This window comes from Rhincodon typus, chromosome 3 (genome assembly GCF_021869965.1).
Source record: "Rhincodon typus isolate 14 chromosome 3, sRhiTyp1.1, whole genome shotgun sequence".
Lineage (NCBI taxonomy): Eukaryota > Metazoa > Chordata > Chondrichthyes > Orectolobiformes > Rhincodontidae > Rhincodon > Rhincodon typus.
The window spans coordinates 127,662,137-127,687,097 of record NC_063334.1 but is presented as its reverse complement, the minus strand read 5'-3'; the positions used below and the strand labels follow the sequence as shown (position 1 = coordinate 127,687,097).

At 42.7% G+C, this 24,961-nt stretch overlaps 2 protein-coding genes across 6 annotated transcripts in view; one reads left to right on the top strand and one right to left on the bottom strand.

Moving 5' to 3' along the window:
- nipblb (NIPBL cohesin loading factor b) overlaps window positions 1-22,285 on the top strand; it is a 437,039-nt gene extending 414,754 nt beyond the window's left edge. Inside the window, exons 43-46 of the mRNA XM_048594301.1 lie at window positions 2,489-2,757; window positions 7,810-7,984; window positions 16,633-16,818; window positions 21,286-22,285. Coding sequence (XP_048450258.1) covers window positions 2,489-2,757; window positions 7,810-7,984; window positions 16,633-16,818; window positions 21,286-21,651 — 996 coding nt within the window. The 3' untranslated portion in view covers window positions 21,652-22,285. The remainder of the gene's footprint in view (window positions 1-2,488; window positions 2,758-7,809; window positions 7,985-16,632; window positions 16,819-21,285) is intronic.
- A 595-nt stretch (window positions 22,286-22,880) lies between these two features.
- The window catches only part of lmbrd2b (LMBR1 domain containing 2b), a 52,883-nt gene continuing 50,802 nt past the window's right edge, over window positions 22,881-24,961 (bottom strand). For 2 of the 5 annotated variants that reach the window (XM_048595266.1, XM_048595265.1), the window contains exons 14-18: window positions 24,300-24,403; window positions 24,041-24,087; window positions 23,848-23,944; window positions 23,532-23,667; window positions 22,881-23,359 (exon numbers count right to left, since the gene is read on the bottom strand). In XM_048595266.1, the coding sequence (XP_048451223.1) occupies window positions 23,299-23,359; window positions 23,532-23,667; window positions 23,848-23,944; window positions 24,041-24,087; window positions 24,300-24,403 (445 nt within the window). In that variant the 3' untranslated portion in view covers window positions 22,881-23,298. Of the gene's footprint in view, window positions 23,360-23,531; window positions 23,668-23,847; window positions 23,945-24,033; window positions 24,088-24,299; window positions 24,404-24,961 lie in introns of those variants that run through there. The other 3 variants (XM_048595267.1, XR_007261789.1, XR_007261790.1) reach the window with 3 other exon arrangements.

Sequence of the window (24,961 nt, the reverse complement as noted above, 5' to 3'; positions counted from 1 at the left end):
ATCCTGCTCCAGTTTTCTATGTTCCTATCCCATCTGGTCCTGGTGACTTTTCAGGCACCTTTTCTGAATCACCTCTTTAGCAATTTTAGCCTGTCTAAACTGCCTTCTCCTTCCTTGGTAAAGACAAGTGGAAAGTGCCCATTTAGTATCTTGACCAGGCATTTTGCTTCTACGTACAAATCTCCTCCTTGTTTCCTAATCAGAACCGATCATTCTTTGACTATCTTTTTTATTAATGATTTGACTGTAGATAATTTTGGTTTTGCTTTACACTGACAATTTCTTCTCATACTCTACTTTTGCTGGTCTTGCTTCTTTCTTCACTTAACCTGTAAGCTTTGTTCAGTGATGCTGAATTTTTCTGCTTCATCTTACACACACTCTGTTCTGTCATTCACTGAGCTCTCATTCACTGAGCTCTGGCTTTCACCATTGTCCTACTGTTTCCCTGTGTTTGACTGTACTTGCTTAGTAATAACTCACTCACTGACACTCAGTTCTGGTTCCGCCAGACCCACTCAGCTCCTGACCTCATTGTCCATGTTTGAACTGAAGCTGCAAATGAGCTGAATTCCAGAGGTGAGGTGAGAGTGACAGCCCTGACATCAAGGCTGCATTTGATGAAGTGTGGCATCAAGGAACCCTAGCAAAACTAGAGTCAGTGGGAATCAAGGGGAATAGTCTCTGCTCGTTGGCGTCATAGCTGACACATAGGAAGACAGTCGTGTTGTTGGAGGGCAGTCATCTCAGTTGCAGGTATCTCTGCAAGAGTTCCTCAGGGTAGTGGCCTAAGCCATCTTCATCTGCTTCATCGATTACCTTCCCTCCATCATAAGGTCAATATTGGCAGAGTTTGTGACGTTTGCACCATGTTTGCCATTCCCAACTCCCTGGAAACTGAAGCTGCCTATTTCCAAACACAGCATAAACTGGGTTTTGGCTTGGGCTGACAAGTGGCAAGTAACGTTCATGCCACACAAGTGCCAGGCAATGACCATCTCCAACAAGGGAAAATCTAACCATCACTGCATGACATGCAATAGCATTGCCATCACTGTATTCCCCACGAGCAGCATCTGAGGGGTTACAGTTGACCAGAAACTGAACTGGACTAGCAATATAAATAGAGTGGCTACAAGAGCAGTTTGGAAGCTTGACAGCAAGTAACTCAGCTCCTGCCTTCTCAAAGCCTTTCCACCATCTACAGGAGTGTGATGGAATATTCTCCACTTGCCTGAATGAGTGCAGCTCCAACATCACTCAAACAGCTTGACGCCACTCAAGACAAAGCAGCTTGATTGTCTCCACATCCACAAGTTGGCACACTCTCCACCACTGATGCTGAGTAGCAGCAGTGTGTGCTATCTACCAGATAGAACATAGAACTGTACAGCACAGGAACAGGCCCTTCGGTCCATGATGTTGTGCCAAACATTACGCCAAATGCAATGTACTGCAACACTTTCCAAATCCACAACCACTTCCATCTAGAAGGACAAGAGTAGCAGATAAATTCTTGATTTGAAAATACATCATCGTTCCTTCACTGTAATTGGGTCAAAATCAATTCCCTCCCTAGCAGCATTATGTGTCTGCCTACAGCACATGGACTGGACCGTTCAAGGCAGCTCGCCGCCACCTCACATGTAACCAGGATGGGCAATAAATGCCGGCCCAGTCAAAAACACCTACATACAGTGAATGAATTTAAAAATTTCAGCCTTTCAAGCCTGTTCTACCATTCAGTTAGATCACAGTTGATCTATTGTGACCTGGCTTCTGCTTTTTCTGTCTCCACCCAATTCTGTCTGACTCTCAGGAGTTGAACTGTAGAACACTTGCAATAGTGTTATGATGTCTGTGTTTCTTAACTCGAACTAAACTGATTTTCTACTTGACCGCTATGGGGTGCTCTTCCTTTCAAATGCTATTATAATTTCTTTTACCAATATTGTCCCTCCCCTCTCTTTTTTTACCCTTTTCCTCCCTGTCCTGAGCATTTGTGAACTATCTAACATTCAGTATTATTTCTTATCCAATCCTGCCCTTTCTGTGTTAATTGCTTGGCCTCCTACCTAATGGTCACCCATCACCTAGCCTCTCTACTTGCATTCCATTCTTGATGTAAATATACTCATCAACTGTGCATCTACTTCTCTCTGGAGAAATCAAAGGTTCACAATCCATTTGTTCAGTAAATTTCTTTTCGTCTCAGCCCTAAGTGATACTATTGCCTTGAATTCTCAACTCCCCATGCTAGGGATCATCCTCCAAATAGCAAGTGCATCAAAGTGTGCCTATTTTGTATTCATTGAACGTGCAGTGAGTTGTAAAAGGCTATATTGCCTGGAAATGAGTTGTATCAATGTGTGATTGTACTGTTCCAGTGATGCTGTTCCTAATGATGTTTTGTATAAGGGTTGGATCCATCTTTTTAAAAAGTCACAAAGCAGATAAGTTGTTTAAACTAAATATTTGTTGTTTACAGTCTCTATTGAAAGACACACAGCCGAAGGAAAGGAAATGCTCGAGCTCTGGGGACAGTGATAGTGAGGATGAGATGCAGCGGCCTCGCAAGTCTAGGAAACGTATCAACTCTGATTCAAGTGATGATGAGGATGATGATCTGGAAGATGTGCTCGCTCGATTGCCTGCAGACTCGACCCCTCTTGTGGAGTTTGTGAATGCTTCTCAGGGAATCCTATTGCTGTTGGTCCTGAAACAACACCTGAAGAACTTGTATGGCTTCTCGGATAGGTACGAGAGAGAACTTTTAACTACTCAATTGGACAAACAACATCTGTGAGGAGAAAAGCAGTTAATGTTCAAACATTTACCTTTTTAAAACTTTAAAGTTGAACATTGCACAGTTCTCAGAAATGAAATATTTCCTCAATACTTCTTTGTCGGTTCACTCAGCCGACTCTCATTTCTTGCTGTCTACTTAGGCAGAATTCATAATTTAATTTTTCAAACAGGTAACATTGATTCCATTGATTTCATCATTGTATATAACATCCACAAGGACCATGCTCTGATAGAAGCCAGGAGGCTTGTGAAAGTCCTGTGTTTGTACCAACAGGAAAAAACCAGTCAATCCTTTGAGCTTTACTGGCTAATATTTACTTCCATTATGTTTATCACCCGACTGGTTCTTCCATTCCAAATCAAATGAATCCATTCAGGACGTCCTTGTTAATAAATTCATAGATATATGTATGTTTCCTGTTAACCACTCATGATATACGATCTGTCCCTCCTGCACCACCATCCAGTCCCCTTCCTAAGCATTGTAACATCATACCTTGGGCCAGAACGCTCCTAAATATTCTGTCATTTCTGTCATTTTGAATCTGGGTTAATAACTCATCTCGGCCTCTATCCAAAACCTTGCCGTTGGAGATCTAGAAACACAAATCAGGAGCAAGAGTAAACCATTAGGCCTTTTTGAGACTGGTACAACAATCGATGTAATCAAGGCTGATCCTCTACCTCACTGCCATATTCCCATTTTTCTCTCCATACACCTTCACCATCAATATCTATTTGTACTTGACATTCTGGAATCTGAGATTTTTCCACCTATATCTGGAGGTTGGTCAGTATCTGGCAGGATAAGCAAGCTGGAATAGTAGTGGTAGCAATTATGGTTATAACTAGTTTGTCCAAACTGGCTGGAGTAGTGCAACATTTGAGAGCAGTGGTATAATGCTGGGTGTCAGAAAGTCTACAATATTCTAGTAATTCACTGCTTACAGATGCTCAGTGTGGACTGTGAGTGAGAAAGTGATGACCACTCTACCATGAAGTCAGAAATAGTGATATTTGTTGATGATTGCACAATATTCTTCACTTTTGTCAATCTTTTTCCATAAGACCTCATGTCTGGAATCAATTTAATGAGTCTCTTCCGAACTGCCTCCAATGCAACTACATACCTCCTCAAGTAAGGGAATCAAAATTGTATACAACACTCCAGGTCCTGTCTCACTAATGCCTTGTACAGTTGCAGCAGCATTTTACTACTTCTGTACTCTACTCCTTTAGCAAAAAATGCCAAAATTCTATTTGGTCTTCCTTCTTACCTGCAGTACCTGCATACTAGTTTTCTGTGATTCATGCATGGTGACATTCTGATCCCCCTGCATCAAAAAACTCTGAAATTTCTTTCCATTTAGATAAAAAGTTGCCTGTCCATTCCTCTGACCAAAATGGATCCACTCGCACTTACCCTCAACTGAGTTCTGAGGAAGGGTCACCGGATCCGAAACGTTAACTCTGATATTTTTTCTTCTTCACAGATGCTGCCAGACCTGCTGAGCTTTTCCAGCAACTTCTGTTTTTGTTCCAAGTCATTAATATTGATTATAAATAGTGAAGGCCCTGAGGTTTGAGCCAACAGTTACATCTTGCCAACCAGAAAAGGACCATTTATCCCAGCTTTCTGTTGATTAGACAACCTTCTATCCAAGCTAATAGATTAACCCTTAACCCTGTGTCAGCTTCCTTGCGTACTAACTTCTAGTGAGGCACCTTATCAAATGCCTTCTGAGAGCCCAGATATAATACAACTACAGGATCCCATTATTCCAAGTTGCTTCTCACTCTAAGAGCAAGAAAGAGTAACAAGTGACAAGAAGCTCAGGGTCATGCTTGCAGACTAAATGCAACTCCAATCAGTGTTCCATCTTCCCAGTTTCTTCTGGAGATACATTGTGAACCAAAAATACAGTACAGTAAAATAAATGCATGTAGATCACTGTGTGCCTTGAAAGGATTATTTAGGGCTTTGGACAGTGAGAAGGGGAAGATAAAAAGGCATGTGTTTAGGAGTGACTAAGGAGTGAACCAGTGTGTCACCAAGAGGAGCAACCTCTTCAGAAGGTTGAAAGGAAGGGAATCTGTTTCATAGTGCCTTCACACTGGAGCTTTTTTCTTATTCATCCACAGGATGTCACTGGCTGGGGCCAGCATTTAATCCCCATCCCAAACTGCCCAGAGGGCAATTAAGAGTCTACCACATTGCTGTGGGTTTGGAGTCGCATATAGACCAGACAAGATAAGGATGGCAGATTTCGTTCACTAAAGGACATTAATGTATTAGATGGGTTTTTCCTAACAGTCGGTAATGACTCTTCTTTCCGGATTTTTATTGAATTCAAATTCCACCATCTGCTACGGTGAGATTTGAACGGAAGTCCCCAGAACATTACTTGTGTCTGTGGATTAATAGTCTATCGATAATACCACTAGGCCATCACCTTCCCTTAGGTGGTGGAATATTTGTTGAGTACAGAGGCTGGTGGTGTTGAAGGCAAGATTGAAAGTATTCTGTCATGGTTTTGGGAATGGTTTCAAAGGGCGCAAACAGAATGGATGAGGGTAGTCTGAACGTAGTGGAAGATCCTGTTAACCTCGGGAGATTAGACTTTAGGTGAAGCACTTGGGGAGAGCTGACGGGTCGAGAGATTTCAGTATGCATGGTATAGATCGTGGAAGATAGTAAGGATCAGAGGGACCTTGGTGTGCATATCCACAGATCCCTGAAGATAGAATGATAGCTAGAAGAGTTGTTTAAGAAAGATATGGGATGCTTGCCTTTATTAGCTGAGACAGAAGACCAAAGAAGGAAGTTATGCTGCAACTTAAGGAAAGCTGGTGGTGTAGTGGTAATGTCACTGAACGATCCAAAATGCCAGGCTAATGGTTTAAGGAACAAACACGGAAATTGCTGGAGAAACTCAGTAAGTCTGGTAGCATCTGTGCAGATAAAAACATAAGGCAATGTTTTGAGTCTGGTATGATTCTTATTCAGAACTGAAAAGTGTGGAAAATGTCCTTTTTTTAAAAAAAAAAATACTTTTGTTCTTAGAAAATGAGTTCAAATCCCACAATGGCAGATGGCAAAATTATAATTCAGTAAAACTCCAAAGTAAAATACTAGCCTAATGGCAACCACGTAACTATTGCTGATTATCTTAAAAATTCAGGAACAAAAACAGAAGTTGCTGGAAAAGCTCAGCAGGTCTGGCAGCATCTGCAAAGAAAAAAAATCAGAGTTAACATTTTGGGTCCAGTGGCCCTTGAGGGACCCAAAACGTTATCTCTGGACGCAAAACATTAACTCTGATTTTTTTTTCCTCACAGATGCTGCCAGACCTGCTGAGCTTTTCCAGCAATTTCTGTTTTTGTTCCTGATTTACAGCATCTGCAGTTCTTTTGGGTTTTATCTTAAAAACTCACCTGGTTTACTGATGTCCTTTAGGGAGAAATCTGCCATCCTTACCCAGGCTGACAAACATTTGACTCAAGGCGCATAGCAATGTAGTTGACTGGTAGCTGTCCTCTGGACAATTAGGGATGGGCAATAGATGTTAGCCTCGTCAGCAATATCCATACCCCATGACAGTGCCCACATCCGAGGAAGAAATCCACTTAACTCGAGATAGCATTGCAGGCCAAGTCGTGTGTGTGACTTGAAGGGATTATTTAGGGCTTTGGACAGTGAGAAGGGGAAGATAAAAAGGGATGTGTTTAGGGTGACTAAGGAGTGAACCAGAGTGCCACCAAGAGGAGCAACCTCTTCAGAATGCTGAAAGGAAGGGAATCTGTTTCAAATTGCCTTCACAGTGGGGCTTCTTATTTTTTTAATTCATCCACAGGACGTGCACGTCACTGGCTGGAGCCAGCATTTAATCCCCATCCCAAACTGCCCAGAGAGCAATTAAGAGTCAACCACATTGCTGTAGGTTTGGAGTCACACGTAGGCCAGACAAGATAAGGATGGCAGATTTTGTTCACTAAAGGACATTTGTTGACATATTTCAGGAGCAAATGATCCAGAATCATTAGCTTCAGGTGTAAAGGGTAATTGGATCAGTGCTTAATGTGGGTCATGTAGGGAGATGGGGAAGTTGATTATATTGCCTCTGAGTTAGATTGGTGGGGGCAGAGTGGTGCACTTGCCACCAAGTTTGGGTTAGGGAAGTTGGTAGTGAAGGATGCCAAGTTCAACCACGAAGGCTTGTGGAAGAAGGTGTCAGCTCCAGGACGGGCGGGGAACGTTATGCTGGGTCTAACAAAGACAGGGTGGTCTGCGAGAATGATGGCAAAAGCAGAATACACCTGGCTTGACACGGGCTTGGGAAGGTAATTGTGTCAGCTTAATCATTACACAGGAGTTGGTGTAAATTTTCAGTCCTTCAAGGTTTTCTTGGGTAACTATTAAGCTTGAGTGAATTAGAGCTCTCTGAAACCTCTGATTTTAATGGAGTTTTTCAGAGGATTCCAGATGCAGGGGTATTGCCCATCAGAAAATCCGTTTCTGTGCAATTCCCACAGTGTGAGCCACACCAGGGATTACACATGATCCTGACTGCAGCTCTAGTCTCTGTTGTTCCAACAGTGCTCTGACCAGTGAAATATCTGGGTCATTGTGTACAAAGATTGTAGCCACTGAAAAATGCCTCATGTCACATGATCAACCTGAATGCTGCATTGCCCTCTGAAGGCTTGTCCTTGATCTCTGTTTAACCTCAACAAGAAGATATGAGTAATCATAAGTGCCATTGCATAAATTGTCACTTGGTTCTGTAATTTCAGACAGGTGATTTTTTTTTTCCCCCAAGCCTTTTGTTTATGCATAATAAATGATGTTGATCTATACTTTTCACACTTGCCAAATTATTGCTACAAATCTTCACTCACACCAGCTTTACTTGTTCTCGGGAATATTTCTCAACATTTGAGACTTTGAGCCTACAGTTGTTAGTCTTTGCTCACCAATCTTGTTTGTCTTTCTCTCACCAGTAAAATCCAAAAATATTCTCCTTCTGAATCTGCGAAAGTGTATGACAAGGCAGTAAACAGGAAATCAGGAGTGCACTTTAACCCCAGGCAAACACTGGATTTCCTGAGAAATGGAGTAGGACATGCAGAAATAACAGAAACAGTGAAGAGAAATATCGTCAAACAGTACTTGGATGTAAGTCACAGCCTTTTATTGAAAACTTTGCGTAATGATATTTTCATCCATTAAATTAAGATTCTATTTTAGTTGCACAGAACCAGCCCCTTCTACATTTACCATAAATAAATTAATTTTGGCAGTCCAACAGCACCTTTTGGTAAGTTGCTGTCCTTTTGACAGTATAATTTTGGTTAGCAGCTGGTGTTGTATATTCTGTAATGACCAAACCAGATGCAGAAACAGTATTGTAAACCATCAAGTCGAGGATTTGTTAGTTTTTCTTTTCAGACAAAGCAAGCAGGCTAGATGAAGGTAAACCAGCAGATGTAGTGTGTTTGCATTTTCAAAAGACATTGATTAAGATGCTACACAGGAGGTCGAGTCATTGAGTGTATTTAAGACAAATTGAAAGTTTTTGGGTTAGTAAGGGGATCAAAGGTTATGGGGTGAAAGCCAGGTAGGTGTGGTTGAGAAACATATCAGCCGTGATTGAATGGTAGAGCAGACTCAGTGGGCTGATGGCCTAATTCTCGTCCTATATCTTGGCATTTTAGGATCTTTTGGGTTAAACGTTTTCTACACAAGAGCTCGTGATATTGTTGATGGTTGTTAACATGGATAGAGGGTGGGCTCAAAAACATGCAGGTGGAAATATTGCTGTACTAGCAATCCAGAGGGTGAAACTAACATTGTGAGGACATGGATTCAAATCCCACCATAGCAGTTGATGGAATTCAATTCAGTTAATAAATTTGGAATTGAAAGCAGTTTTCAGTATTACCACCTTGAAGCGATCATGGATTGTCACAGATATCCAACTGATTCATTAATATCCTTAGGGAAGGAAGTCAGGCAAAACTTTAGCCAGTCTGGCCTAGGGCAATGCAAGACCCCCATCTAAAATGACCTAGCAAGCCACTCAGTTCAAGGGCGATTAGGTCTAGCCAACAAATGAAGGCTCTTCAGTGACTGCCACATAGAACAGTACAGCACATGGCCCTTCACCCCACCATATCTGTGCCGACACATGATGCCATTCCAAACTAATCCTATCTGCCTACACCTGGCCCATATCCCTCCACTTTGTTTCATTCGTGTCTGTCTAAATGGCTATTAAACGTTGCTGTCATATCTGCTTCTACTACCTCCCCTGGCACTGCATTCCAGCTACCTACCACACTCTTTTTTTAAAAAAATTCTCTCATGTCTCCTTTTAAACATTCCCCATCTCACCCTTAAACCAATGCCCCTTTAGTATTTGACATTTCTACCCTGGGAAAAAGACTCCGACTATCCACCCTACCCATGCCTCTCATCATTTTATATTCTTGTATCAGGTCACTCGTCAGCCTCTGGCACTCAAGCAAAAATAATCCAAGTTTGTACAACCTCTCCTTATAGCTAATACACCCCAATCCAGGCAACATCCTGGTAAACCTTCTCTGTGCCCTTTCCAAAGCCTCCACATCCTTCCTGTAGTGTAGTGACCAGAACTGCACACAGTACTCCATATGTGGCCTAACTACAGTTTTTTATCCATCCGCAACATGAATTACTAAATCAGTGCCCTGACCTATGAAGGCAAGATGCCATATTACCTGTTTACCATCTTATTCACTTGTGTTGCCACTTTCAGGGAGTTATGAATTTACACCCCAAGATCCCTCTATACATTAATGTTCCTAACGTTTCTGCCATTTACTGTGTACATTCCTCTTACATTTGACCTCCCAAAATGCATCATCTCACACTTGTGTGGAATAAACTCCATCTGCCATTTCTCCACAACTTTCCAAATGAGCCATATCATACTGTATCCTTTGATAATCTTCTTCACTATTCACAACCCACCAATTTTTTTGTCTGCAAATTTACCAATCAGACCGCCTGTATTTTTATGCAAATCATGATAAATAGTACAAACAACAGAGGTCCCAGCACTGATCCTTGCAGAAGAACCACTGGGTCACAGACCTCCAGTCAGAAAAACACCCCTCCACAGTTGTCGTCTCTCTTCTATGACCAAGCCAATTGTGTATCCAAACTAAAAACAGAACCTGCTGGAAAAAACCACGCAGGTCTAGCAGCATCTTTAGAGAGAAGGCGGAGTTAATGTTTTGCGTCTAGTGACCCTCCTTCGGAATCGTGAAGAAGGAGTTCTGATGAAGAGTCACTTGACCCAAAGTGTTAAATCTGTTTTCTCTCCACAGATGCAACCAGATCTACTGAATTTTCCCAGCAATTTCTGTTTTTTGTTTCTGATTTGCAGTATCCGCAGTTTTTTTTCAATTTTGTATCCAGCTTGCTAATTCACCATAGATGCCATGTGACTTAATCCTCTGGACCAGCCTACCTGAGACCTTATCAAAGGTCAAAAATCTCAATCAAGTTAGTGAACCAAGACCACCTCGGATAAATAAAAACCGAAAGAACTGCAGATACTGTAAATCGGGAAGTAAAAACAGAAGTTGCTGGAAAAGCTCAGCAGGTCTGGCAGCATCTGTGAAGACAAAATCAGAGTTAATGTTTCAGGTCCTCAGAAGGGTCACCGGACCCGAAACATTAACTCTGATTTTTTTTCTTCACAGATGCCACCAGACCTGCTGAGCTTTTCCAGCAACTTCTGTTTTTACTTCCGGAGTTGGACCACCTACATGTTGTTTCAAGAAGCCCTCCTGGATGCACCTAACATATTCTGCCTCATCCAAGCTCCTAGCACCAGGGCTGTACCAGTGAATATTAGGGAAGTTTATAATCACCCAGTGCCACAACCCTGTTGCTTTTATATCTTTCCATGATCTGCTTACATATCTTATTCCCCTATCTCACTGTGTTGGGCTTTTGATAGTGTAACCCATTCGTAATGATTGCACCTTTCTTAGTCCTGAGTTCTACCCAAATACCCTTACTGGATGAGCCCTCCAAGATGTTCTCTTAGTACAACTGGGACATTCTCCTTGATAATGCAACTTTCCCACCTCTTGTACATCGCTGTCTATCACAGCTGACACACATTTAAACTCTGGAATGTTGAGCTGCCAGTCCTGCCCTTTTCTCGACCAAGTTTCTGTAATGACTATGCCATAGTCCCATATACTAATCTATGCTCTACGCTTATCTATTGTACCTGTTATGCACCTTGCATTAAAATAAATATACTTCAGACCACCAGCCCCACTGTGTTCATTAAGCTGTTCTTCCTTTTAGACTTATTTGACTTAACCGTTGCTTTCTGCTTAATCAGTCTACATGCTGATCTGCTGCTCTCTTTCCCACACCCCTGTCACACTAGTTTAAACCTTCTTGAGTGGCAAACCTCCCTGCAACGATATTGGTGCCCTTCCAGGTTAGATACAACGTGTGCTCCTTGTACTGAAACCATCTCCCCTGGAAGAGATCCCAATGATCCAGATGCCTGAAGCCCTCCCTCCTACACCAGCTCCTTAGCATTCACCTGTATTACCTTCCATTTTGTGGCCTCACTAGCATGTGGCACAGGGAGTAATTCTGAGATTACAACCCTAGAGGTCCTGCTTTCAACATCCTACCTCTCATTAAATTCACTTTGCAGGACTTCATCTCTCTTTCTGCCTGTGTCCTAAGTACTAATATGGACCTTGATCTTTGGCTGCTCACCCTCCCCCTTTCAGAATATCCTGTGCTTACTCAGGAACATCCTTGACTCTGGCACCATGAATGAATGAAAGATGATTTAGTATCACTTGTACTCTACAGTTGACAACACCGTAAAGTACAGTGAAAAGCTTCAACTGTCACCACAAGCTGTCGCCATTCAAATACTTCAAGAATAAAAAGACAAAGCTGAAAGAAAGTCCATCTTTGCTCCACCACCTCCACAAGGGTCCTGAGCCCTGAGCTGGTCAACCAATGACACCTGCGCCAGACCCACCAACATCAGAGTCTCCACTCTTCAAGAGCCATCTCTTTATCGCTGGGCCCACCCACCAGAGGGCCACTGATGCTGGGTCCCGTGCTGAATCCACACTTGCCACCAGGAGCCACCGGCTCCACTGCCTTGCTAATACCTGGAGTCCCTGCTCCAGGCCCACCACAACCAAGAGTCCCTGGCTGCGCCGTCAGGCCAAGCTGCCTCTTTACCAAGAGTCCGGCTGTAGCACCTCCTCTCCGTAATGTCATCACCTCTGCTGTCACTGACAGGAAGAAGACAAAGAAATCAAGGAAGAAGACAAAAAGGGTAATAAAAGAAGGGAGGAAGCAGCTGCCAGAAGCCGAAACACTGCCTTCCTTGCCAGCGCTGCCATCTTGGATTGTAAAATGTAAAAACTCATCACACCATCCTGGAACCACCAGTCTGTGCCCCTGATACCCCTATCACTACTGCTTGCCTACACTTCCTGCTGTACAACAGAGTCAATTATGATACCCACTGATCTGGCTATTGCTGTTGTTTCCGCAGGGAAGTTCATCCTCCCACGGTATCCAAAGTCAGAAGTCACATGACACCAGGTTGTAGTCCAACAGGTTTATTTGAAATCACAAGCTTCACCTGGTGAAGGAGCAGCACTCCAAAAGCTTGTGATATGACTTCCACCATCCTGACCGCAGTCTACATACCACCCCATACGAATTTGAAGAATGCCCTAGATGTGATTTACACCACCACAAACACTCTAGAGAGGAAATTACCTGAGGCCCTATTCATTGTGGCTGGCGACTTCAACCAAGTCAACCTCGAGGGTGCTGCCACAGTACCACCAACACATTTCCTGTCCAACCAGGGGACCAAACATCCTGGACCACTGCTACACAACCATCAAAGATGCCTTTTTTCTGAAGAAGGGTCTAGGCCCGAAACGTCAGCTTTCCTGCTCCTCTGATACTGCTTGGCCTGTTGTGTTCATCCAGCTCTACACCTTGTTATCTCTTCATCAAAGATGCCTATTGCTCCATCCCCACCAACACTTTGGAAAATCAGACCTCCTCTCAGCTTACAAGTAGAAGCTGAAATGGGAGGACCCTTCACAAAAGGAAGTATATGCTGAGGTGAGGTTGTGGAAGACTGTCTCCGGGACTGCTTGGAATCAGTGCACTGGACTGTGTTCAAGTGTTCAGCGGAAAACCTAGACGAGTTCACCACCACATTATGGACAAATTAGTAAATGCGTGGAGGACTACGTACCAAAGAAGTCAATACAACAATAAACCTTGGATGAACCTTGGAAATCTACTCTGTACTGAAGACCAGACGTACAGCATTCAGGTCGCATGACCCAGACCAATACAGAAAATCCAGATATGAGTATGACCTCCGCAAAACCATCAGGGATGCCAAGAGGCACCACTGGACCAAGTTAGAGACTCAGACCTACCAAACAGACTCCTGGCTATGGCAAGGCTTAAACAACATTACGGGTTACAAAATGAAGCAGACAAAGACACATTCCTCCCTGGCATGCTGAATACTTTCTGTGCTCAGTTTGAGCAGAATGCCAGTGGCACGGTAATGCCTGCCCCGATTGTCCTGCGCACACCTGTTCCCTTGGTCACCGCTGCAGACATCAGATTGGTCTTCCTGGGAGTCAACCCAAGGAAAGCAATGGACCCAGAGGGAGTCCCCAGCTGAGATCCTGTGCGGACCAAGTGTGGGAGGTATCCACCAACATTTTCAACCTCTCCCTCCTACAAGCCAAAGTCTCCACCTGCTTCATGAAGACCACCATCATCCCCGTACCTAAGAACACAATGCAATGTACCTTCATGACTACCACCCCAGTATCTCTGATCTCAATAATCATGAAATGCTTCGTGAGGCTGGTCATTGCCACATCAACTCCAGTCTCCCAGCTTACCTTGATCCCCTGTTACCAATGTAACATGTCCACAGCAGACATCATATCCCTAGCCCTGCACTCATCCCTGGAACATCTGAACAACAAGGACACCTACATCAGACTCCTACTCATTAACTACAGCTCCACCTTCAACACCATTATCCCGTCTAGACTGATCTCAAAACTCCATGACATTGGTCTTGGCTCCACCCTTTGCAGCGGGATCCTCAGCTTTCTGACCCAGAGACCGCAATCAGTGAAGATAGGTAACTGTATTTCCTTCACAATAACACTGGCACCCACCAAGGATGTGACCTCAGCCCCCTCCTGTACTCTCTGTACACTCATGACTTTGTTGCCAAATTCAAAATGAACACCATCTACAAGTTTGCTGATGACACCACCGTAGTAGGGCAGATATCTAACAACAAGTCAAAATACAGAAGGGAGATAGAAGGGTGATGTGGTGCAATGAGAACAGTCTCTCTCTCTCAACGTCAGCAAAATTGAAGATCTGAGCATTGACTTTAGAAAGAAAGGGGGAGAACACACCCCCATCTACATCAGCAGAACGGAGGTTGAGGGGGTGGAGAGCGTCAAGTTCCTCGGAGTGACGATAACTAACAACCTGTCCAGGACTTCCCATGTATGTACCACGGTCAAGAAGGCATATCAATGCCTCTTCTTCCTCAGGTAGCTCAGGAAATTTGGCTTGTCCATAAGGTCCTTCACCAACTTCTACAGATGCACCATTGAACACATACTGTCCGGGTGCATAATGGCCGGCTATGGCAACTGCTCTGCTTGGACCGTAAGAAATTACAGAAGGTGGTGCGCACAGCCCAGATCATCACGGAAGCCAACCTTCCATCCATGGACTCCATTTACATGGCTAACTGCTGCGGAAAGTCTGCCAACATCATCAAAGACACATCTCACCCCGGTAATGATCTCCTACAACCTCTTCCTTCAGTCAGAAAATACAGAAGCCTGAACACATGCACCAGCAGGTTCAGGAACAGCTTCTTCCTGGACCTTATTGGACTCTCTAGCCTCAAATAATGCTGATCTCGCCTAGTGCACGCCCTGTGTAACGTAATGTGTATGCCTCTTTCTAATAAGTCTTTTTACAACCTCTGGTCTTTACATTCCTGCCTACTATGATCTGCCTGTGCTGCTCATAAACAAAGCTTTTCACTGTACTTTGGTACACATGACAAATCAATCAATCAATCTGACTTTGTCCATCCCAGTCGAACACCAGCACCTCTATCTCATGGATGCCAATAGTATCCAAAGCAATAGATCTGTTTGAGAGCAGAATGTCCACAGGACCAAGAATAAAGAGGTTGTTTTGAGGAAGGTCTGGCCAATATCCATTGGAGTGTAGAGTACCAGTATTGATCAAATTGAAGCAGATCAGGTTCTTTCTCAGTGGTCTGAAGTTAAATGCAGAGTATGTTTGAAGAGACTTGAGGGTTCAGGGCATAATCTTGAAAATGCCACAAATATGGGGCAGCATGGTGGCTCAGTGGTTAGCACTGCTGCCTCACAGCGCCAGAGACCTGTGTCTGATTCCAGCCTCTGGCGATGTCTGTGTGGAGTTTGCACATTTTCCCTGTGTCTTTGTGGGTTTCCTCCCACATTCTAACGATGTGCAGGTTGGGTAGATTGGCCATGCTAAATTGTCCATAGTGTCCAGGGATGTGAAGGCTAGATAGGTTAGGCATGGAAGTTGCAGGGTTAGAGTAGGGGTGATTCTGGGTGGGATGCTCTTAGGAGGGTCAGTGTGGATTCGATGGGCTGAATGGCCTGTTTCCACACTGTAGGAATTGTATGATTCTAGGTGCAGAAAGTAGTCATGGCACCTAATGAAATGCTGGCCTTTATATCTAGGGGACTAGAGTGCAAGGATGCAGAAGTTATGCTGCAGTAATACAAAACTCTGGTGAGACCCTACTTGGAGTACTGTGAGCAAACCTGAGCACCCACCTTAGGCCTTGGAGGGTGTACAACATGGGTTTGCAAGAATAATACTTGGACTTCCGGGATTAAACTACAAGGAGGAAGGGTCACCTGACCCAAAAAGTTAACTCTGTTTTCTTCTTCACAGATGCTGCCAGACCTGCTGAGCTTTTCCAGCAACTTTGTTTTTGTTCCTGATTTACAGCATCCGCAGTTCTTTTGGTTTTTATTAAAAATAAAGCTTGCTTTCTCTAGAATTTAGAGGGTTAAGAGGTGATCTGATCGAAGTCTTCAATTTATTAACAGGCAAATGTCAATAGCGTTGCCCTTTATTAGAAACAAAAACAAATTGCTTGAAATGTTCAGCAGATCTAGCAGCATCTGTGAAGAGAAATCAGAGTTAACCCAGTTCTGTGGAAGGGTCACTGGACCCGAAACGTTAGCTCTGATTTGTCTCCACAGATGCTGCCAGATCTCTGAGCATTACAGGCAATTTCTGTTTTTGTTTCTGATTTACAGTGTCCACAGTTCTTTCGGGTTCTGTTTGCCCTTATCAGCCTTCTCTGCTTCTTCATAATGTGATGCTTCGTTCCTAATCTTTCTTTTCCAAGTATAATGTAACAGGTTTCCAAGGCCAGACAGGACAAATGGATTCCATTTATGTGAAAAGCTGCATTATTATTGGTTCTCAAAATGAATAATTTCATAGTTCTGTTAAATTTCACCAACCATGTGTCTTCCCACTTCACTCCCCTTGGAAGTGTGTGACTGTCCTTGTTATTTACTATATTTCCAAATTTTGCATGATCAGCAAATTTTACACCGATGCTCTGCATACCCATGTCTGTAGAATTAATATATCCATTCTTGATGACTTTCTTTCAGTTCAAAACGCTGATGGAACACTTGGATCCAGATGAAGAAGATGAAGATGGTGAAGTGTCTGCTAGCACTGCAGCCCGTAATAAGGCAATCAATGCACTTCTTGGAGGAAGCAGCCCAAAAAACAATGCAGAAACCGATGATGAGGAGAGTGATGGAGAGGAGCGAGCAGGTGGAGGCATTGCAGGGGTAAGGAATCGGACAGCAGTTGGTGTCATGGTCTACATAACTACAGAATTGACGTCCTTTTGAGTTCAATTTCTCCCCATTTGCCCTGCCCATCTGAGTTAACTTGGTTATAAATCCTAGTATGTATTTAAAAATCACGACAATTCCCCAACTTCACTGGAACTTGAAACTCAATATGTCTAACTTAGGGATTCAGCCCTACCTTGCTGTGTATGACTGACCTATCCAGATTGCCCAAGTGTCTCTCCACTGACCTTGTTACGAGCTGAACTTCGTTGACTTCAAAGTTTTTCTCAGAAAGTGACAAGCATTTTGATTAATTATGGGAATTTCATAAGGTGACTCTAGGATTGTTCATCAGGAAGCGTAGCACCAAATTGGTTCATTTGTTTTTTTTTGCAATTCATGCCCTTGGGCATAACTGGAGCTTTAGTTTGGTTAACTGAATGGGCAAATGGAGATGGAGTTTATTGCAGAATAAATGTCAGGTTCTTCATTTAGCAAGAGCAGAAAATGACTTAAATGGAGAAACATAGCAAAATGATTCAATGCAGAGTGGACTGGTGTGGTATCCTTACAGGTGAATCCCATAAAATTAGCATATAGATTGAATCTAAGAAAGCAAATGAAATATTTTTCTTTAGTGCAAGATGGATGGAGCATTAAATGGACAAGTCGTTCCACGCCTGCACAGGACATTGGTGAGGCTGCACCTGAAGTACTGTGTTGACTTTTGGTTTCCTTTAATGACTGATACATATTTTTAATCAATCTGCTCAGATTTTTTTTTTTATTTTTTATTTAGACCTGTTAATTTGACCTCTATAATGGGGTGGCTTTTGGAGTCAATCATAAAGGAGGCAATAACTGAACACTTGGGAAAACAAAGCTCAATTCACTGGTGTCAGCGTGGTTTCATGAAGGGCAAGTCGTGCTTGACAAGCTTGCTGGAGTTCTTTGCTGATTATATCCTCAAAGTAGATAATGGGGATCCAGCAGATATGGTATATCTAGACTTCTAGGATGCATTTGACAAGGTGCTGCATAAAAGGCTGATCCAGAATAGATCCCAAGGGTTAAACATATGGAGTATTAGCTTGGATAGAGGATTGGCTGACTGATAGAAAGCAGAGGGCCAGGATAAATTAGTCCTTTTCTGAAAGGCAAACCGTAACTATTGGGGTGCCATGGGGTCATACAGCATGGAAACAGACCCTTCAGTTCAATCAGTCTATGCCAACCATAATGCCAAACTAAACTATTCTCACCTGCCTGCTTTTGGCCCATATCCGTCCAAACATGACTTATTCACGTACTTATTTAAAAGACATTTGATGTTGTAACTGTACCTCCATCCTCTATACTTTGGAAGTTCATTTAACACACAGAACACTCTCTGTAAAAATATTGTCTTCATGTCGTTTTTTAAATCTTTCTCCTCTCACCTTAAAAATATGCTTTTAGTCTTGAAGTACCCCCATCTTAGGGAAAAGACACCTTTCACTCACCTCATCTATATCCTTCATGATTTTGTATACCTCTACAGGCCACCCTTCACCCTCCTACGGTCCAGTGGAAAAAGGTCCCAGCCTCTCATTATAACTCAACCTCTCCATTCCAGGCATCATCCTGGTAAATCTTTTCTAAACCCTTTCCAGTTTAATAACATCCTTCCTGTAACAGGGCGACCAGAACGAGACACAGTATTCAAGAAGAGACCTCACCAACATCCTTTACAACCTCAATATGATGTTCCAACTCCTATACTCAAAGGAGCAATAAAGGCAAGCATGCTAAATGCCTTCTTAACCAGCCTGTCTACATGTGATGCAAACTTCAAAGAATTATGTACCTAAACCACTAGGTCTCTCTGTTCTAAATACCATTCAAGGCCCTACTTTTAAATGTATGAGCCCTGCCCTTGGTTGTTTTACCAAAATGCAATTACTGACATTTATCCACATTAAACTCCATCTGCCACGTTTCAGCCCATTGGCCTAATTGATCAAGACCTCTTTGTAGTCTTAGATAACCTTCGGTGTCCACTTTACCACCAATTTTGGTGTTATCCACAAACTTACTAATCATGCCTTCTTTATTTTTATCTAAGTTATTTACATAAATGACAAAAGTGGACTCAGTACTGATCACTATTGAACACTGCTGGTAACAGGCCTCCAGTCCAAAAAACAACCCTCCTCCACCAGTCTGTCTCCTGCCATTAAGCCAATTTTCTGTCCAGTCGGCAAGCTAACCCTGAATCCCATGTGATCTGATTTTACTAATTAGTCTACCATGTGGAACCTTGACAAAGGCTTTACTAAAGTCCTAGTAGACAATGTCTACCATTCTGCTGTCGTCATTCTTCTTAGATACTTCAAAAAACTCAATTGAGTTTGAGAGATGTGATTTCCCTTGCACAAAACTATGCTGACTATCCCTGATCATTCTTGCCTCTCCAAATGCAGATAAATTCTATCCTTCAGAATCACCTCCAGCAACTTGCACTGAAGTCAGACTCTTAGGTGTCTAGTTCCAAAGCTGCTCCTTAGATTTGCAGGGTTCGGTTCTTGGATCTCAACTATTTACAATCTACATAATAATCTGCAAGGACAGAATGTAACGTAGCAAAGGTTGCAGATGATACTAAAATAGGTGGGAACGCAAGCAGTGATGAGGTAGAGTTTACAGGTGGATATTGTTAGGCTAGAATGGATCAGAATGTGGCAGGTAGAGTTTAATCTGGATAAGTGCGAGGTTATCCATCTTGGCTGGAAAAACAAAAGGGCAAATTATTATTTAAATTGGAAGCATGTTACAAGTGTATCAGTGCAGAGGGATCTCGGTGTCATTGTGCATGAATCGCAGAAAGTGGGTCTGCAGGTGCAGCATATAATAAGAAAGGCAAATGGAATCCAGGCATTTATTGTAAAAGGACTGGATTATAAAAGTAAAGAAATATTACAGTTATATAAGGCACTGGTGAGACCACATCTCAAATATTGTGTTCAATTTTGGTCTCCTTACTTAAACGATTGATAAGGTGGATGTTGAACAGGTGTTCCTTCTCGAGGGACATTCTCAAACAAGACAGCGTAGATATAGAGTGAGAGAACATAGGTTCAAAACTGAGATGAGGAGAAACTACATCTCTCAGAAGGTTATGAATCTATCGAACTCACTGACCCAAACTGCAGAGAAGGCAGAATCAGTCAACAGATTCAAGAAAGAAATAGATATGTTTCTGAGGAAAAGCCAGATAAAGGGCTCTGGGGAGCAGGTAGGAAAGTGTAGTTGAGACCAGGATGAGATCAGCCGTGACCATGTTAAATTGTGGAGTGGGCCCAAAGGGCTGAATTGCCTTCTCCTGCTTCTAATTCCTACGTTACCTATTTTTCTAATCAACCTGTTCAGAGATGTTATTAGATATCTGTGGAGTGGGTAGATCTTAAACCTAGACCTCCTGGCTCAGAGAGAGCAGCACTAATGGGTAATAGAAATCTTTTAAAATTCTGTACCCCAAGGACTAATGGAGGCTTGGATATTGAATATGTTTGAGGCAAGGTTACACTGAATTTTGATTGCTAAGGAGTCAAGAATTATGATAGATGGGCATGAGTGAAATGAAGGCTACAATCAGATCAGCCATTAGTGCATTGAATCGTGAGCAAGGTCTATTCCTGTTCAAACATAGAACAATACAGCACCGGAACAGGCCCTTCGACCCTCCAAGCCTGCATCGACACATTTTGCCCCTCCATACTAAAACCATCTTCACTTAGAGGATCCATATCTCTCTATTCCCTTCCTTTTCATGTATTTGTCCAGGTGCTACTATTGTCTGCTTCCACCACTACTTCTGGCAATGCATTCCAGGCACTCTCCACCCTTTGTGTGAAAAATGTGCCTCGCAAATCTCTTAAAATTTCCCCCTCGCACCTTGAACCTGTGCCCCCAGCAATTGACCCCTCCACCCTGAGAAAAAGCCTCATACTTTCCACTCTATCCATTCCATTTGCATCTTAGAAACTTCTATTAGGGTGCCCCTCAACCTCCTGTATTCCAGTTAAAACAAACCCAGTCAAAGTTCCTATTAATATTTTTGTTTGGAACAAGAGGACGTAATGAAGAACAATTTGTATTACTCTAAATCTGAAATTTGGTAAATTGTATTCTTCTGGTTCTTATTTTCCCCCATCCTCATTCAAGCTTGCCCAGCCATCCAGGAATGAGATCTTTCTCAAGCCCTGCTGTCATTCAGGCACTGTTACCTGTACTTTCCAAAGGGCCCAGTGCTGCTGTTCAGACTTGGTTCCCTTCTTGGGGTCTAGTGTTGATGTTTAGACAGTCACCTGCATCTTTTGATGTTTGACTTAGGTACAAGTTGCCTGTATCTTTTGAAGGCAAGAGCTATCACTTAGCTACTGGTCCATTAACTAATCACTTCTCTTTCCAATCATCTCTAAGGCAACCAGAAGATCTAAACGATTGTCTGAGCCAGGGGATCTTGGAGCTCAGCTGCATGAAGCTGTGGAAGTAATGGATGTGATTGCCATCTGCTGCCCTAAATATAAAGACCGGCCACAGATTGCGAGAGTTGTGGAAAAGACCAGCAGTGGTTTCAGTGTTCATTGGATGGCCGGTTCATATAGTGGCTCTTGGACAGAGGCTAAACGCAGAGAGGGCCGCAAACTGGTGCCTTGGGTTGACAGTATCAAAGAGTCGGACATCATTTACAAGAAAATTGCTCTGACAAGTGCAAATAAGCTGACTAACAAAGTTGTTCAGACTTTACGATCGCTGTATGCAGCAAAGGAAGGATCTTCCTGCTAACACAACTAAAACTGCAGCCAAATTCACAGCAGTGAGAATAAACTTGGGGCTAAAAGACCATATTCTGACAACACTTATAAAATGAATGGTTTCACAGTCTGCAGAACTCTACTAGGATTCAGACAAGGAGACAAACGAGAAGAAAGAGCAATTGTCAGATACCATTTTCTTGTGGGAGCTTCCTTCGCTGTTGTACAGCCGAACCTTCTTGATTGATTTTAACTCCCACTGTATTATAGTTTAACAAAACAAAAAATTGTTTATATCTTGGAAAAAGAATTCTGTTTAAAAATAAAAGTTAAGTGAATGTTGGAATTTAGTCTGTTAATGTTCTTAATAAAGTGTTCTTGGAGTTTAACCTAGCAGCAATGGCTTTCTTTAGTGTAGCAGAAGTTCCAGAGAGAAGTTATTTTACAGGATGTACAATGCCAGACTGTGCTGGATATAATTTATTCTAATGAAAGCATGCAGTATCTGTGACCTACATGGGAGATTTTATTTGATTTTTTTTGTTTTGTAAATGTAGATTTAAATGTATTAGGGTCACTCTGGCAAAACAAGAAAAAAAGGGATCCCCAGCCAAAACAAACTGGCGGAACAAATACTGCAATAAATTTTTTACCTCTCTTTGTTACCTGTCTGTTTCCAGTTGGTTGTGTTTTTTATGTCAAGTGAATGTGCAGGAGGTTTGAATTTCCTCAATGTTGGTAACAAATTCTGTAAAAGTACTAAACTCTTGTTGCTTTTTTCATTAATGCCCCATCTGTGCACAACCTGATTGATTGATTAAAACTACACCATCTTCAGCGAGATCTATTGAAAATGAATAGCCAAACAAGGAAATTGGAACCTTTGCACATCTGTTTAAAAGCACTAGAGAGCAGCCTTAGTGTATGGTCACATGTTCAATATTAGTATCTCAAAGGCTGCCAGGTTTGGGGAACAAGTTCAGTGTGTGTTAGTCAGAACTATCATGACAGTTGTATCCAGACTCTCACCAGTGTCACCTATTATTTCCCGTACTGCAGTAAGGAGCCAAGGTAAAACCAGGCCCAAACAATGTGTGTGAAAAGTTGAGAGAAATGCTGTTAACTATAATGTTAGATGGCATTTCAGCACAATTGGGTTTATATCCTGGGTATACTTGGTCCTTAGGATAAGGTCTGCAGTTGCTGCTTGTTCTCTCAGCTGCAGGAGAGGAATGCCAACCAACACCAGAAACACAGCACTGGTTTTGCTTCACTATTTATTAAATACACCTGATTAAATTACAGTGATTCTTTACACCCAGAGATGTGAATACAGAAATCTGATTACTGGCCCAAAATGCATCCTTCATTCCAGGGGCAGAAAAGTGCAAAAGCAAAATTAACAGGAATACTTTCTGCAAAATGTACTCCTGAACCCAGGCCCACTGCCCATGCACAAAATGGAAATATCAGTATAACTGGAAGGAATGAAAAAGCACTTGTATTTCCAAAGAACCTTCTATGACATCAAGACATCCCAAAGCATTTTTACAACCAGTGAAGTCATTTTGAAGTCCAGTCACTGTAGTATTTGTGAAGGGAGCAGGTAGGGCCTTTCCCAACAAAGAATTTCCACTCTTAGATGTGGCAGTGAGGGCAGATGCAAATCCATGAACATTCAGATATCATCAAAGATCCGGCTGCGAGACATCGACAGATACCTTCCACTTGGCTGGTACCTAAATTAACAGGAACAGGGTCAGTAGAGAGCACAAACAACTCCAAGGTTCACAAAAGAAACTGATAACAGAAGGCTACCTGTATGAACAAGCCACTAACTCTTACCCACCTCCGTGCTGCCTGGAATCCACGTTACCCCCTCCCACAATGTATTGTTCCTGTGTTCTTTACCTTCCCAGGTCAGAGTTCTGATCAGGGCCATCATCACTGAAAGTGTCAGCATTGAAATCCATAGGCTCTGGATCGTGCAGCAATTCCATGCCGTCCCTTTCTGACCTACTGTTCCAGCGGGAGTACTTTGTGGAAGCTAAAAAAAAACAATGTATTTGTGATCAGCAGATGTCAGTTAACACTGACATGAGTTCAGCTGAATAGATGCGGTTGTTGGTTGGGGCGGGGGTGTGGTTTAGGTATTTGGGAGATGAAAGAAAAGCACAAAAGTTACAGAAACCAAGAGAAGTTGAGTAACAGAAGGACAATGTCTTACCTCGCTTAGTTGCATGCAGTGAACTAGGTATTTCAGAGTGAGAGCCCCTGTTCCGAGTGAAATCATCTTTCTGGTTTCCATAGCGTTCTTTCCATTCCTGCCAAAAAACACAAAATGATACCCAAGATAAAGGGAGAAAACATAAGCTGGAAAGAAACAAGCAGGTTTAATGTGTCAAGGACCCACTTCTCACCCTTCGCCGATTCTCCCCATCTTCCAGTCGCTGCCGTTTCCTTTTCTCTGCAACAGAAACATTAAGCATGTATCAGTGAGCCAATGTTAACCAGATTGCATAACACAGCCTCCCAGGAAGACAATGTACAAACATGTCCCCTTTTAAACACAATCTCCATCACAGACACACATACCAGAAAACCCTTGATCCTTCCCTGAGCTGAATTTTAAAAATGTGCTGAGATACTGCAATGATGATTCTGATAAAAACACTTCACCTCTTTTAATTAGCTCTTTTCCTTCATCCACAAGGTCAGATGTCATTTCGTTATCTCCCATAAATTGCTGGAAGCCAAGGAGATTCAGGCAACGTGTACCCAGGCTGATGAGAAAAATATTCAATGTCACGAACATAAGACCATAAGAAACAGGGACACGTTTAGGCTGTGTGGCCCCTTCAGCCTGTTCCACCATGCAAAAGGATCATGGCTAATCTGATACTGCTCGTGTACTTTTCTGTCCTTTTCCCCTTGCTTCCCTTGAGCAATACCCTATCTCAGCCTTAAATATACACAAGGACTTTGGCCTTATAGTTCTCTGTGACAAAGGGTTCCAAAAGACACTCAACCCTCTGAGAAGAAATTCCTCCTCATCTCAGCCTTAAATCAGTGCTCCTTTATTCTGAGACTATGCCCTCTGATCCCCTAGACTGTCCCATGAGGGGAAATGCCCTCTCAGCATTTACCCTGTCAGGCTGCTTCAAAATCCTATTTATTTCTGAGATCACCTCTCACTCTAGTGAGTACAGTCCCATCCTGTTCAGCCTTTGCTCATAAGGCATTCCCTCCGTACCAGGGATCATCTTAATAAACCTTCTCTGAACTGTCCCCAATGAAATGATGTTATTCCTTAAAGGCGGCTCCAAAAGTGCTCTCAGGAC